The sequence below is a fragment of the Chlamydotis macqueenii genome, chromosome 1 (assembly GCF_036417535.1).
Source record: "Chlamydotis macqueenii isolate bChlMac1 chromosome 1, bChlMac1.mat, whole genome shotgun sequence".
In the NCBI taxonomy this organism is placed as follows: domain Eukaryota; kingdom Metazoa; phylum Chordata; class Aves; order Otidiformes; family Otididae; genus Chlamydotis; species Chlamydotis macqueenii.
In genome coordinates this window covers 137,432,246-137,446,455 of record NC_141556.1, presented here as the reverse complement: position 1 = coordinate 137,446,455, position 14,210 = coordinate 137,432,246, and the positions used below count along the sequence as shown (strand labels likewise).

General features: G+C 41.1%; 1 protein-coding gene across 4 annotated transcripts in view; it reads left to right on the top strand.

Annotated features, from left to right (window-relative positions):
- Positions 1–421: 421 nt before the first annotated feature.
- Positions 422–14,210, top strand: part of WWC3 (WWC family member 3) — a 107,467-nt gene continuing 93,678 nt past the window's right edge. For 3 of the 4 annotated variants that reach the window (XM_086768167.1, XM_086768162.1, XM_086768151.1), the window contains exon 1: positions 423–674. In XM_086768167.1, coding sequence (XP_086624293.1) covers positions 463–674 — 212 coding nt within the window. In that variant the 5' untranslated portion in view covers positions 423–462. Of the gene's footprint in view, positions 675–14,210 lie in introns of all 4 variants that reach the window. The other variant, XM_086768155.1, reaches the window with a different exon arrangement.

The following is a 14,210-nucleotide window of genomic DNA, read 5'->3' as shown; positions in this document are numbered from 1 at the left end:
CGCGGCGTGGGAACAGCCAGGCGGGGCGGAGGTGGGGGCCGGGCCTTGGCGGAGGAAGGGAGGGAAGATGGCCGGGGCAGGCGCCGGGCGGGAGCGGGGGGAGGCGACGGCGGGGCGCTGCTGAGCGGCGGGGCGGGGGCGCTCGGGCCGGCGGGCCGAGCTCGGGGGCTGGGAGCCGCGGCGGAGCGGGGCAGGTCCCGGGCGGGGTTAGGAAGCGCGGCGGGGCTGGTCCCGGCGCGGAGCGGGGCTGGCGCTGGGGAGGATGAGCCCGGCGCGGCGCAGCCGGAGCCGCCTGAGTCCCGCTCCCTGCGGGGCCGCCTGTTAGTGCTGGAGGAGGAGGAGGAAGAGGAGGAGGCGGCGGGCGGCCGCGGCCCGGGCGGGACGGGAGCTGCCCCGGCGGCGGGCGGGGAGCGGGTTTCGGCCGGAGCTGGGCGGTGGCGGCGGCCCGGCGGCGGAGCGGCCATGCCGTGGTTGAGCGGCGGGCGGCGGCGGCGGCAGCAGCAGCAAGTGGCGGCGGGACAGGGCGGCGGGCCGCCGGCGGGCGGGCAGCGGGGCCGGGAGAGCTCGGAGCTACCGCTGCCCGCCGGTTGGGAGGAAGCGAGGGACTTCGACGGGCGAGTCTTTTACATCGACCATAACACCCGGCAGACCTCGTGGATCGACCCCCGGGACAGGTGAGGAGCGGGGAGCCGCCGGCGAGCGGAGGGGGATCCCGGGGGAAGGAGGGCCCGAGCACGGTGCACCCCACCGGGCGCCGGCCTCGCCGCCGAGGGGGAGAGGGCGCGGGGAGAAGGGGACGGGAAGAGGCCTCCCCGTCCCCTTCTCCCCGCGCCCTCTCCCCCTCGGCGGCCGGGCCGGGCCCGTCGGCGACATTTTCCTTCCCCCGGCCGTGGCCGCGGGGAGGGTGTGGGCGGTGGGGCCGCCGGTGCCTCCCTGCGCCCCGAGGCGGGAAGGCGAGCTGGGGTGGGGGGGGCCCTGTCACACCGGCCCTCGGCCGCTGCCTGTGGAGACCTGAGGGGGAGCGAGCCCCTACCCCAGCGGCTGACGAGTTTGCCGTGTAAAATTAAAATAAAAAAACTGAGGAATTGAGGCTTTTTTTTTTTTTTTTTTTTTTTTTTTTGGCCGTAGCGGGTGCTCAGGCCGAGACTTATTTCTGTGTGTGTGGGGTGGGGGGGAAAGATGGGGCGGACGGGAACACACTGCCTCTGCTTGTACTCCTCAAATCCTGGACTAGCCCCGCTCTAACCGAATGGCTTGGCCATCCTGATTTATTAGCCGGGCTGAACTAATTGGCAGCAGCAGGCTGGAGGCATGCTGAAGTAATTTGGTAGATTACCTCCTCATAAAAGATAACGCTGCGTGGAGGTAAGCAAACCGGTAAATTCCTGCAGTTAATTTGACAAATACGCGGTCTGCTACAAATTACCCGTCCGCTGCGTTGTTTCGGGATGGCATTTTCACGTCTCTCGGGCCTTGGCGGTGCGTGGTGAGGCCTTTTCGTTTTAATTAGGGTGAATAAATACAGACGGGGTTTACATATTTCAGTGGAATTGCGTTGTAAGCAATATGTAAGCGTCACCGCTTAAAACTGGTGGAAGCGTGGGCTGTTCTGCAGCGGGTACTGCCTGCTCAATACAACCTCGCTTGAGAGCGTTCGCCTAAAAATTTCCACGCGGAGTTAGCGAACACAAGTGTCAGTATTCTAGGTGTCTGCGAAATAAGAACCATATGTCTCTGTGTATACTTTTCTATATTAAACAATGTTTTTATAGTAAGTGAAAGTTGGACAAGGACAGTTTGAACCTCAGCCAGAGCTACCTTGCCAGAAGTATGCCTGGAATGTTAAGCAGGCCACAGAAACATTTAAGCACAGTCTGGGTTAAAGACTGTAGTAATTTGAGCGATTCCTGCCGTCTTGCACAATGACACATAGCTGTTTAAATAGCCTAAATATTTACCTACCAGATCAAGATCTTTTGTCTCATTATTCAGATATACTAGTGCATGCACATGTGGTGGTTTTTTTTTTTTTTTTTTTTTTTTGGGCTGAGGCATTAAATATTTGTTAGTATGCTTTAGAGAGCACACTTTTCTGCAACATTTATATGCGTTTTAATGTTAGCTTACTTGTAACATGCTGTTTTAAAGGTAACCAATGACATAACAATGTGTCTGTGGCTTCTCCATGTATCATCCTTTCCATTAAATTTCAGAGGGTATGCGGTTTCATCTTCTGGAGTATCTTGCATACAGACAGTAACAAAAAAAGATTTGGCCATTTACTACAGTGTTTAAATTCAGTTACCGTTCAACTTAAATAGTATTGCTAAAATTATGACTGCATGTTTTGCAGAAATAATTGAAATGTCACATGCTACTTGAAAATTTGTCTAAATATTTCACTCTGATATTTAAACTTAGATTTATTTTTCACATTGGGTAAGAAGAGGCTGTAGGGCAGAGATTGACAAATTTACATTGAGGCAGGTAGAAAAGGCATGATGTTTTAATGAGCACGTATCAGTGGTTTCTATATAACTCAAGTAGCAGGAGCTGTTTTTGTGATTGCAAGGTTATTCTCTGGTTGAGAATAGACTACTGTTGTTACTTTAGTGAGATGTCTGTGTTCTACTTAGTGGAAAGTGACCAGTCTTTTTGGTTTTCATTGCAGCTATTCAGATTCCCTGGGGCAGCAGCAAAGTAGGAAAGGATCAGGTTAGTTGCATTCTGCCAAAGTTTGCGAAAGAAAGGGTAGAGGAGCAGGGAAATGGTACCGAAGCTGTATTTTTGCAAACAGAAGTTGAAAAAGTGGAGGGCAGAATAGCCTGTTTGTGTCATGTACCTCAGCATTTTGAATTTGGTGTACAGTGACAGAGGTCAGCCCCCCATTTCTGTGTTTGAGAGGTTTTGTTTCTATCCAGGAGGAATTAGACAAAACTAAGGGACCTCAGGCCATGCTGTGCTTGATCAGTGCTCTTAGAGTCAGCACCTCCAAGCTTTCCTATGGGCAGTAGTCTCATAAGCATCCCCACAGGCTCCACTTTCCCTGTAGCTGGCACTTAGTAGTTTGTTTTTCTTTTCAGCATTCCCCCTGAGATTTCTCAGCCTTTTTAATAGTTTGGTTAATGAATTTAATTTGAAGCAGTTATTTGATTAAAAACAAAACAAAATAAAACAAAAATCTCCTACCCTGCCACTGTTTTTCCCATTGAAGCCAAGAAGAGAAGGAGATACTAATTGGAGAAAAGTGGAGGAAGGGGAAATGTGATCTATAAAGGATTTTGGAGTTTGGGAAAGAGAAGGTGACGAGGGCAAGGGAGGTAAGTCAAAATGATACCAAGTGAGAGGGAATAAAGGACTCAGAATTGGATACCTTCTGATTTTCTATGGTAAGAAAAAGTGGAATAAATTAAGAAAAAAAGAGGGCAAATAGTAGGAGAGTGATAAAATGAGCAGATTTGAGAAGCTTTGGTATCCAATCAGTGGTTAGGTTGGAGAAGACTGTTTTGATCTGTGCTGTTGTGTGTAATGAATGGATTGTGAACTGTTGTCTAGCAGATCCTGTAGATCTCGGAATGGAGCCATTCAGTGAATGTTTTCGTCTCGTGGTAGCAGTTGTCTTTTATCTTAATAGTTTCTAAGTTCTTCAAGGCAGCAAACTGCCTTTTTATCTTTTGTTTGCACAGTACTTGCTATGTTGGGATTCTGGTCAATAACTGGGGATTGTAAATGATCTTGTAAAAGACTATCTTTGTGGTTGACATTGATGATCCTCGTGGCACCAAGGATCTTATTGCTGTTGCTGTTTGTTACCAGACTGTTTTCAAGTGATTAGAGCTTAGCCAAAATGGTTTGAGTTTGGCAAAAGCTTTCCAAGCTGGTGAGTCTTGTTAGATTTGTTCTATGTGGAAACTCCAGCTAAAATAATGTGGGTTTTTTTGGAACAATGCTAGAGGAGAGGGAGTGTTTCCTTCAGCTTCTTAATGTGAGTTGTCATGTTTGAAGATCTGAAATGATGGGGTTTTTTGGTGTGAGGATTTTAAACTTGTAAGATGTAGCAGTGTTTTTGCGTGGAGAAATCATCCATTTGGGCCAATTTGGGAGACACTGAAAAATCAGCGTGGGCAAAGTAAAAAGCTAGATTTTAGCAGTTGCTTTTGCAGAAACTTCCTCCAAGCTGGGCTGCTGGTACGTTGATTGAAATCAGGCAATTTTTTTTTTTTTGTCATGTGTTCTCATCAGTATCTTAATTCTGAGACCTAAAAGCTGCTTAATTTGAACACAAGAGAAAAAACCCTCGCCTTTTAGAGGAGAAGGTTTGGAACAAGGAATATGGGAAGAAGTGGGGCTGGCCTTGGGAGTTGACAGAGGGGGTGGAAAATTTCAGTAAGTTGTGGAAAGCAGAGCAATCAGGAGGGGAGAAGGATGGCACCTGAAGCCTGGGAAGAAAAAAGTAGGGGAACTGGACTGAAAACCAGTAGGGCAGGGAAAAACAGGTAAGAAGAAACCAGTCTGGTGAGGGTTCAGAGTGTGAGGGTGTCAGCTCTTTTCTTAGCTGTGCAGGGAACCCCGAGGGAAAAGAAGGAGCACTGAGCTTGGATGAGGAATCTTAAGAGTAAGAAAATACGCTTGCAAGGCAGCATGCAAAGTCTAGGTGAAGAAGGGAAGAGAGTTGGAAGGTGAAACATAAGAACTGTGCGTGAAATGTGAGAATGGAGGTCAGGAAGTGTAAGATGTGCTGGACAAGGAGACTGATGGAAAATCAGAATTGTAGAGATGGGAAATAAGTAGGAAAGGCTCATGGGCTTGAAACAAGGAGTCAGCTTGAAAAAGTCACTAGGCAGATATTTAGTGGTGCAGAGTAGAAATGCTCAAGTGAGTAATGGGAAAAAAAGTCCAGAAGTGCTGGCTGGTTTTTGCTGAACTATTTCAGGACTCTTCATTCTCATCATTTATTTGCTTTTAGCGAATGTCTGTATTACCCAGTTTGCCGCTTCTCTCTGTGGAGTAGGACAAAGACAGTCCATTACTACTATTGTTTCCTCTGTTAGGACAAGTAGCAAAGCGAGGTGTTCAAAGCCACGTGCCGGTGTCATCCTGCACGATGTGATTTCTTTTTCCCCGGTTTGATTTTATAAAGGAATGGGCGATGGCAAGTAAGAAGCTTAAAACGAGAGAATATTAATGTCAAATATCCAAAGCTAGAAAATTCCAGACTTAGATTGCTTAACTACTTCTTGTTTTGTATTAAGGAAGCATTTTTAGTCACAAACTACTTCTTAATATATTTTCTTGCCTTGTTGGATACGTGGAGAGGAATAGCTCTGAGGCCAGATCAAAGAGCTGTGAAGTGAAATAGATGAGAATCGCTTCTAAAGTTTTTTTGCTGAAATGGGAAGATGTGCCACTCTCTAGTGAGGGAAAGGATCTTTTGACGCACCAGTGTGTGGAATGGTTAGAAAGGCAGTGGCCTCTTTGTCAAGGCAAGAGAATATCTCCTAGAGTATTGGAATGTATCTGTCCAGTTGACATGACTCAGGAACCCAAAGATAATCAGAAGAAGTGTTTCAATAAGGATTTTTCACAAATAGCATTTTTCTGGGCCTGGCCTAAACCCCTGCACTGAGAGTCGCAATTAGTGTCATTCAGTATTAGAATTCAAATGCTTCTATTCCAGACAATCGGGAAGATGAAGGCTGCAGAATAGTTAGTACCACTGTCATTTTTGGAAGTTTGCTTCAAGTTTGTGTTTTCAGACTTCTCAAGTCTACTTACTTTTTGTTGTATTTTGATTATCAACTGTGTTTACTCACAATTTTGTTTTGAACTAAGGCTGTTAGTGGAGTGGGAAGAAAACAAAGCGATTGTTGATCGTTATTTTAATACTCACTCTGAAAACACTAGCATGACAGGACAGATTTAAATCATATGCTTTATTTGACTGTGGTGCAGACTGTTAAACATAAAATGTAACCTATAGGGTACAGAAATGTATTTTTGGAGTTGATACTTTGAAAATGGTTAAAGGGGAGCAGAACTTATGAAATACTAACTTGGCTGTGATTTTATAAATTGGCTTTCTAGACTGTCAGTGCCAAACTCACAAGAGATGGAGATGCTTGTAAAGGAGAAAAAAATTGAGTGAGTATGGTTCTGGAAAATAGGCTCTCCCTTGAGAGCAGAAGAGCTGAATTTATTCAGTTGAAGAGGTGTTTAAGAAGTAGTTTGAGTGCTGTTCATAAAAAAAGATAATACAGGAGACTTTGGAGTTCTTCTGTTTAGTAGATTTATAATAATATCTGATAGTCAGAAGTTGAAACCAGAAATATGATATGGTTTTATTAGTAAGATATATTAAATGTCAGAGTTGTTTTTCCACTTCTTTAGCTCTCTAGATGAAATTACGGAATTCAGGGTTTTTTTGACCCTGGTTTAGGTTAGCCATTGCTTGAGGTCACATTGTCTATGACCATCTATTTTTACTACCTCCATTGCATGATATATAATTTGACCTATATATAATATTTATATAGCTAAATATATCTCATAAGGATTGACAGAGCACCCATGCTTTCATTAGAAAGTGGAGCGCTTCTCTGTCTGATTGTTTCTCTTAACACAGCAATGAAGACATACGATTTATCCCCTTGAGGCATCTGGACCACTGCAGTTGCATCATATGATTACCTCAGGTTAGCAGTAAATACAGTGGATTTGATAGAATTTGTATTAAAAACATTGCATATAAAGTAGGACTTGAGATCCAGATGTTTTGAATTTTCAGTGCAAACGTCAAGCCTGGATGCAGCCACAGTGTGGATGGGAAAGCTATGCAGCTGTGTGACTGCTCTCCTGGCCTGTGGCTGGGAATACATGCTGCAGCACATGGTGTTGAGGAAGAGCTGCGGTGCCCTAAGCCTCCCTGGTCAGTTTACGTGTATTTGTACTTCAGTTCTTGTTCCAAATAATTCAGTCATATTTTTAAAGGCATGCTTGTTTTGAAAGTTTCATGCATATATATATATATATATACACATCACGATAAATCTACTTCCCTGCCTTTCTGGAGAGAGATACATTCATATTTTATTTCATCCTGGCTTGTAAGGACTTCAAGCAGGCAGATATTTAACTTTATATTGTGGATGAATTCCATGAAAATGTTTGTGATTAAAAATGCAAGCATCCTAGAATTAATGTTAGTTGGTATTAGGCATGTTTTTTGAGCTGAGTCTTTAATTTGATTTATATATACTGATAACAAGTAAATGATAATCAGATGATTCATGGTAAATAATTTTAAATTATTGGCTTTCTTTTTTTTTCCCCCTTGATCTCAGCTGTCAGATTTAAGTGTTTAAAAAAAGTAGCTTTTGATTTCTTGTCAGATTTATACGGTTTGGGAAAAGCAATGTCTGTATGAAGTGGCCATTCACTTTTTCTTCTAGTTCAACGTTGTTAAAAATGAGTGCTCCGTCTCCAGTCATTGAGGATTGTAAATGTTTTTAGTACTTTTTCAGTGTCTCAGAAAGTAGAGAGGGGAGGCATCCACTGTTTCTTCCTAAAGGTGAAAGATTTTCCTATAGTACAATAAGAGTGAATTATTTAATTTTTACTGGTTAAAATACATATACTTTGAAAATGCGGCTTAGGTAGCATAAAACTGCAAGACCTAATGCATGTGTGCTGAAACATCAAAACAGCTGCTGAGCCACAGTAACCTCATTAACAAAAAAAATGCTGTTAAGCGTCTTAACATTTTGTTAAAAGTGAATGTTTGTTTTTTTTTTTTCTGTGTGAGTGTGTAGTTTTTACCTTTAAATGGATGTATTTTCAGCAATTAGATAAGGAATGCAGACACCTGCCTTATTGTACTTATGTGCATGCTAGAAAGGACTAAATTAGCACTTGTGACTTCAGTGTGTTACAGCAATGCGGCAGCAGATGTTAGGAGGGCTTTTTCTTGAAAGATTCTGTGAGATGGTACTGGCTGCCTCAATATGATTTGTGTTTTACAAACTGAGAAACTGTGATCTGTTGGATGTTGTCAGTGCTCAAAACCATTGGAGAAGGTACTTTCCTATTTCTTGTATGTATAAATCAATGTGTATCTGAGTCAGTATAGGCATAAGGGTTGTATTTATTGCCATTAAACAGCACCAAGCATTGTTAAAAGAAAACTGGACATTTGCTTTAACGTATCTTCTAAAGGGTGGTGGGGGGAAGTGTCTGCTTTTCAGGATCTATGATCTGCACATGTGAGAATGCAAGATTTGAAATGTCACAAGGCTAGGGCTGTGTTAAGTTCTGTTATCTGGAGAAAAAATTCCTATTTAGGCTTGAATTCTAGTGATAAGTTTAGTTTGAGAGATAACAACTTAGTGGTTTTAGTGAATGTAAATATAGTGACAGCACTGTGCAAACATAAGAACAAATGACTTGTAGGCAATAAAAAAAATTAGAGACTTATCTATAGCTGAGTCCTGTTAACAAGCTTCCCAGAGGTGCCTGTTAAATGTAATGTTGTTTTATAATTTTGTATTGTTTACCGGAAGATAGAGCTTTGTAAAGTTGTATGTGAGCCCAAACACAAGTATTTAGTTGATATTTTGGTGAAACAAAGTAAAACTAGTACTTTTTCTGCCTGCAGTTAAAAATAGAACTTCCTGAATATCTTATCTGCTGCAGATGTGACGGTTCACATTCCCCAGTAAAGCCAGCCAGTATTGTAGCTTTTAAGTAATCTTCAACTCGTTTCTAGTCGAAAGAAGCTAGCTAAAGAAAACATGCTCTAGGTACTTTTCCTACCTCTGTGCCTGCCGTGGCAGAGCAGCGTGCATGCTCAGCAAGGTTTTGCAATACGGCACCCTTGAGCTACTGGTTAGCTGCTGCCAGGAGCAGCAGTGTCGTCCCTGCCAGCCACATGGTCTCTCCCCTCTCTTGGACTGGTACTGGTGCTTATCCAACTTTACTGTAAGACAAATTAACAAAACAAAAACAAAAAACCCATGCACTGTTTCATTTGTCTCATTTTGGGGAGGGTAGTTTTCAGCTGGTTTGGTTCCCTGACTTAACCTTCAGAGCAGATGGGTATTTAAGTGGCTTATGTCAATTAAGTTTAATTCAATAAGGAATTGGCTTAGGCAAAAGTGATGACTCAGTTTAAAACCTTCTTTGAGTAAATCCTGTTGGTGAATGACAGTCTTGACTACTGATTTTTAAACTACACCCATAGTAAAAAAACATGTCGCTAAACAAGCTTCAAGTTATGTTTAAAAGGAAGGATTAACTTTTCAGATATAAGATGGACGTATAAAAGCTAACAGAAGTCAATTAAATAGATGTCAGAGTCAGTTTTTCAGTTGAGTAGCAGTATTGAAGTGGCTATTAAGAAGTAAGAGGGCTTAGAAATACAACTGATTCGGGGACTGAGTTTGGGGTATCAGCAGCAGCTTGGAAACATTCATGAAAGATTTGGTGAAGTCAGTGGTCAGTGTTGCTGTCACTGACAGGGAACGAAGCTGGTGCATGAGAGAACTGGATCTGGGACCAGACTAGTGTGCTGGGAAGGATATTAGCAGTGCAGTACCGTGGAGGTGTGTGTGAGAGGGAACTGCGTGTAAGATCAGCTAGATATGGGGAGGATCTTGACAGTGGAGCGCCTCCAAGGAGGATCTCAGGTTGGATGTAGAAGCATAGGGTGTAACTAGGCAAGGGTGGAGTGTGAAAAGGCATGTCTAGGTAATAACAAAAACCACAGAGCAGGGTTGGGGGGACTTGGAAGATGGCTTTGTCACCAGTGTTTGGTGCTGTAACTCATCAAAAGATTGTGACAGTATGACTGTGGAATTTTTTAAGGGACCCGAATGGGTCAAGGTTGAAATTTCCAGGTCGTAGAGGAGGACGTTGTAATATTTGAATTAGATGAACAGAATTTTTGCCTGCTTATAGAAAGGAGCAGGGACTTTGATGTTGTATTTTTGCCTTGCTACCAATCCCAAGCCTGTTTCATGGAGATAAATCCCTTGGTTCTTAACTAGTCATTAATGGCAAGGGAATGAGGATGTAGGCTTTGTTCTGCCATGCTACAAGGGTCTTGATCGTTTCTTGATTCTGCTCCAGATAAGAAAATGAATTTGGACTTGGTACAATTAGGGTGTGCTAAAAGCATGGTGAGACATGATTTTTCACTTTTAATGGCCCATTGAATCGTTTGAGTCAGCCATTTACTACAGCTTGCCTCCTAGCGAGGCATGCTCTAGATATGTGTTGCATGATCAAATAAGCTGGAGTATTTTCAGTTTGTTTCTTTGCTTGCCTTTTTGTGGGTGTCTGCTAGAGTAGGAAAAGCTCTCGCATCGATGAGCTTGGTGGTCTGCCTGTGGTTTGCAAGATGGAGGAGATTCTGTGCTGTACTGTTAGCTCTTTTGGCTGAAGGAGCTGATTGCCATCAGGGGCTGAATTAGTAAATACCAAAAACTGAAGCAACTAGTTTTTTTTTTTTTTTTTTTACATTTTTGTCTTCAAAGACTTTTCTATTTCAGTATATTTAATTGGCAATGGGACAAAAATAAAGTACTGTGATATCAACACCCTTGAACCAGCAATGGAGAATCAAAGGCTATCTTTCATAGCTTTCTGAAAAAGTTATTTTCAAGATGAAATATCTGCAGAGAATCTTGTTGAAACTATTTTGATTTATATTGTTATTAGGCTGAAGCTCTTTTCGCATACACAGTGATTAGGATTCTTTATGGCAAAATGTATAGTTTGGTGTTAAAGCTGAAAATGCATAATATTTCAAAATTGATGTATTTAATCTTGCATTACAGTTTAAACAGCTAAAAATAAAACTTAAAAAGCCTTAATACACAACGCATTATTAAAGTGGTTTATCTGTGTTTGGGAAGGCAGCTGAAGTACTACATAATTGTCTGATTCTATAGCACAAACAATTTGTGTCACACTTCTCAAAGAAGCATACAGTCCAAAGTTACATTACTTGAACAGCAATTCCACGCATACTTAAAAGGAAAAGAGAATTTCAGAATAAAAAGTAAGCTACCACTGTGGGGTGTTTTTTATTTTTATTTTTATTTTTTTTTTTCAATGTAGGCATAATTAGTAGATGGAGAAAGTATTGCAGGTGTTTGGAAATTACTGTTTAAACACTTCTGTGTCTTCTGCTTCTCCCAGATTGCATTATTTGGATAAGATTAAGATGGTATGAAAGATATGATATGGCACGCAGGTAAAAATCTCTGAACCCTAAACTTAAGAATAAGTTAACCCAAGAAAAATTGATTTAATGACCATCATGACTGCTGGATCATAGATCAATTTTAGTTGTATCTAAATAGTCTCTAATATTATAATTGATGACTAACACAAATTAATGATAATCATCAGGTTGTGAGCTAGGGAAAGCGTAATCTAGAGCTAGAAAAGTGCAACTGACCTCTCCTTTATATAATTAAAAAAAATGGAAATGCATGTAAAGGCTGGAAATTCAATAGATAATTTGTCAAAATTCAAGTAAAGAACATGTATATTCATATTGCATATTCCTGTGCTGATAGTGACTGATAATATTTAAAAAAAAAATAGTGTACACTACTTCACATTGGTTTGAGTTGTCTTATCTTTGCTTTTCTGCCAGCTCATAGTTTATTCAAGGAAAAACATAGTGGTGCTCTTGTGGTTATGGGTGTACTGAGATTTGTGATAAATAGGCACCATGTGCTCAAGACTCCGCAAGAGCAATTGAATTCCACTTCTGTGTTTAATGTAGCTGCTCAGTTGGGCCAATTAAATTATAGAACTATTTGCTTAGAAAAATGTTTACTATTACCAGCTTGCAGAACAAATGGTTAAAAATGCTGTCCTGTGAAATGGTGGTCTAATTTCTCACGTCTCAAGATTCCTCTGAGTAATCAAATGCAGCCCTTCCCTAAATACACCTAGACGTGTGTGCTTCCAATTTCTTCATTTGATAATTTTTCAGACAGTGAATTCTTCTTTTAGAAATACTTCGATAATCCACTGTAGCCCACTTCTTAATCGCTGTTTGATTTTGATGCTTCTGTCTCATGTGTGTGGCAAAAGACATGCTTTTGACTAAATCTCCATGTTTCTCAGAGGTTTTTAAAAATGATTTTCCTCAAAAGGAGCGCAAAAGCGTTTCAATTAAAAATGATCGGGTATTTTTGGATCAGCTTTATTTTGCATCTGGACTGGTTAGCCATAAATTTGTGTTGGCTCTAGTGGAACTTTGGGAGTAAATCTCATGTCATCAAGAGGAAGAACTGTTGTAACAACTTTTTTGATTTCACTCCGTTCTCAACCCTTGAAAACTGCAGCTTAATGCACACATGGTCCAGTATTTTAATGTACTTGTTTATAGCCAGGATCTCAGAAAGAAGCAACTCTCCAGTTACCGATACTGATCAAAAGAAGCTGCAACATACTTACATAAGAGTCCAAAAAATAACATTTCTTGAGCCTTTTGCCTTAGTCAAAGGGAGCATGCACAGAGACAGAACCAGAGCTCCTAGGACTTGGGCTGATTCTTTCTTTTGTGTTGTTTGTATTTAATAGTTCTCTGTGCTTTGAGAGTCTTGTGTACTGATTCAGCTAAACTTCTTGATTTCTCATAACACCATATAATGCACTGAATATAAGAAGTGTTTTCTTTGATATTAATGAATGGTTAGTTTCAGCTAAGTTCCTTTGAATTTGGAGTGTGATTACTGTTCCTGAAGCGTGCAGGTTAAATGCCTTCTATTCAGGAAGATGATGATGTGACGGAAAAAAATTAACTGTTGAACCCTATGTACTTGTCTTAAGCTGTGTGAAGGTGATAAGTTGGGATTTTTTTTGGTTTGTGTGGGTTGGATTTGTTTCTTTTTTTTCCAATACAGTATAACTACATTATTTTCCCAATAAATTGTGAAATAAACCCTTTGGATTTTGCTTTTAAAAAAACCTTTCCCTTTAGCCTGTTTCTGAAGTAAAATGTCAAGATGTTTATGATCAAGCTGACTCTTGGATTCTATTTGATTGATGGTATTACGAAGATGCTGTATTTCCAGTCCCGGGCATTATTTTCTTGCTGTAAAATAAGCTGCTTTGCAAATTCTTGGTTGCCTCTTTTAGTAGTTTCCTGTATGCACTTCTATGAACTTTTGAAGAAGTGTCACAAATTTCTTCAGGTAAGTATAAGAGAAGGCTTTTAAAGCAAAAAGCCCTTTTAGTCCGTGAGCAGGTATCCAAACACAATATGTAGGAAGGAGTATGTGAATGTTTTGTGCAATGTCATTTAATCATCTGGAATTTCAGGCAGCTTACCATCTATAAGATTTCTTACAGCTGTAGCCTCAATGCTTCTGTTGGTAAACAGTATTCTGACTTTACAATCTGGGAAGTTGGAGTTGAGAAATGTTTGTGGGAAGTGATCTGTGGAAGATCGGCTAAGCCACGGTCAGTTTTATTTTGTGTTAAAAAGAAAAAGCATAGTAGTGTTTCCTGTCGTTGGCTGTGTATGACACTCAGAACTTCCTAATTCTTAATACTGTATCTGTTCTTAGGGATTCAAGGGCATTTTAGGGAATTATCAATTATTTTCATTTTTATTGTGTTTTCAGAAACAACTTGCAGGAATTTTGGCACAAATTTTGATGTCTTAACTTTTTATCTTCTAGGAGTATATAATGTGCTTAGGAAAAAAAAAAAAAAGTCTTTTTCCCAGAAGGGCATCTAAAAAAACCCTGCATGTTCATGTTTCACTGAGCTTAGATGTAAACCTGTTTTTCTGCTAACCCAGGCTATAGGATGTCTGTATTTCTTAATAAAAGGCAGCACACCAGATGGTTCATATGGAGAAAGAGATATATATGTCAAACAAACATTTGTAAAATTAGTCAAAATGTCCTGAAATCCAACAGACTAGATAAAGCTTCAGTTGTTATAGAAAATAGTCCATTCCTGTAAACTTCTGTAAACTCCCTTCCGCTGAAATATTAAGTGCCTTGTATGTAGAGCTTGTTACAGGTACAGAGTGAACTCTCTTGTACCACTGTATGCTGTAATATCGTGTTAAGTATATTTCTTCTGGGAGTAATCTTGTAGATCTGTCCGTGCCTGTTCAGGGCTTCTGTTTGGTAACAGAATGATGTAGCTGATCTTCTTCTCTGGACATCTGCCTGCTAGGA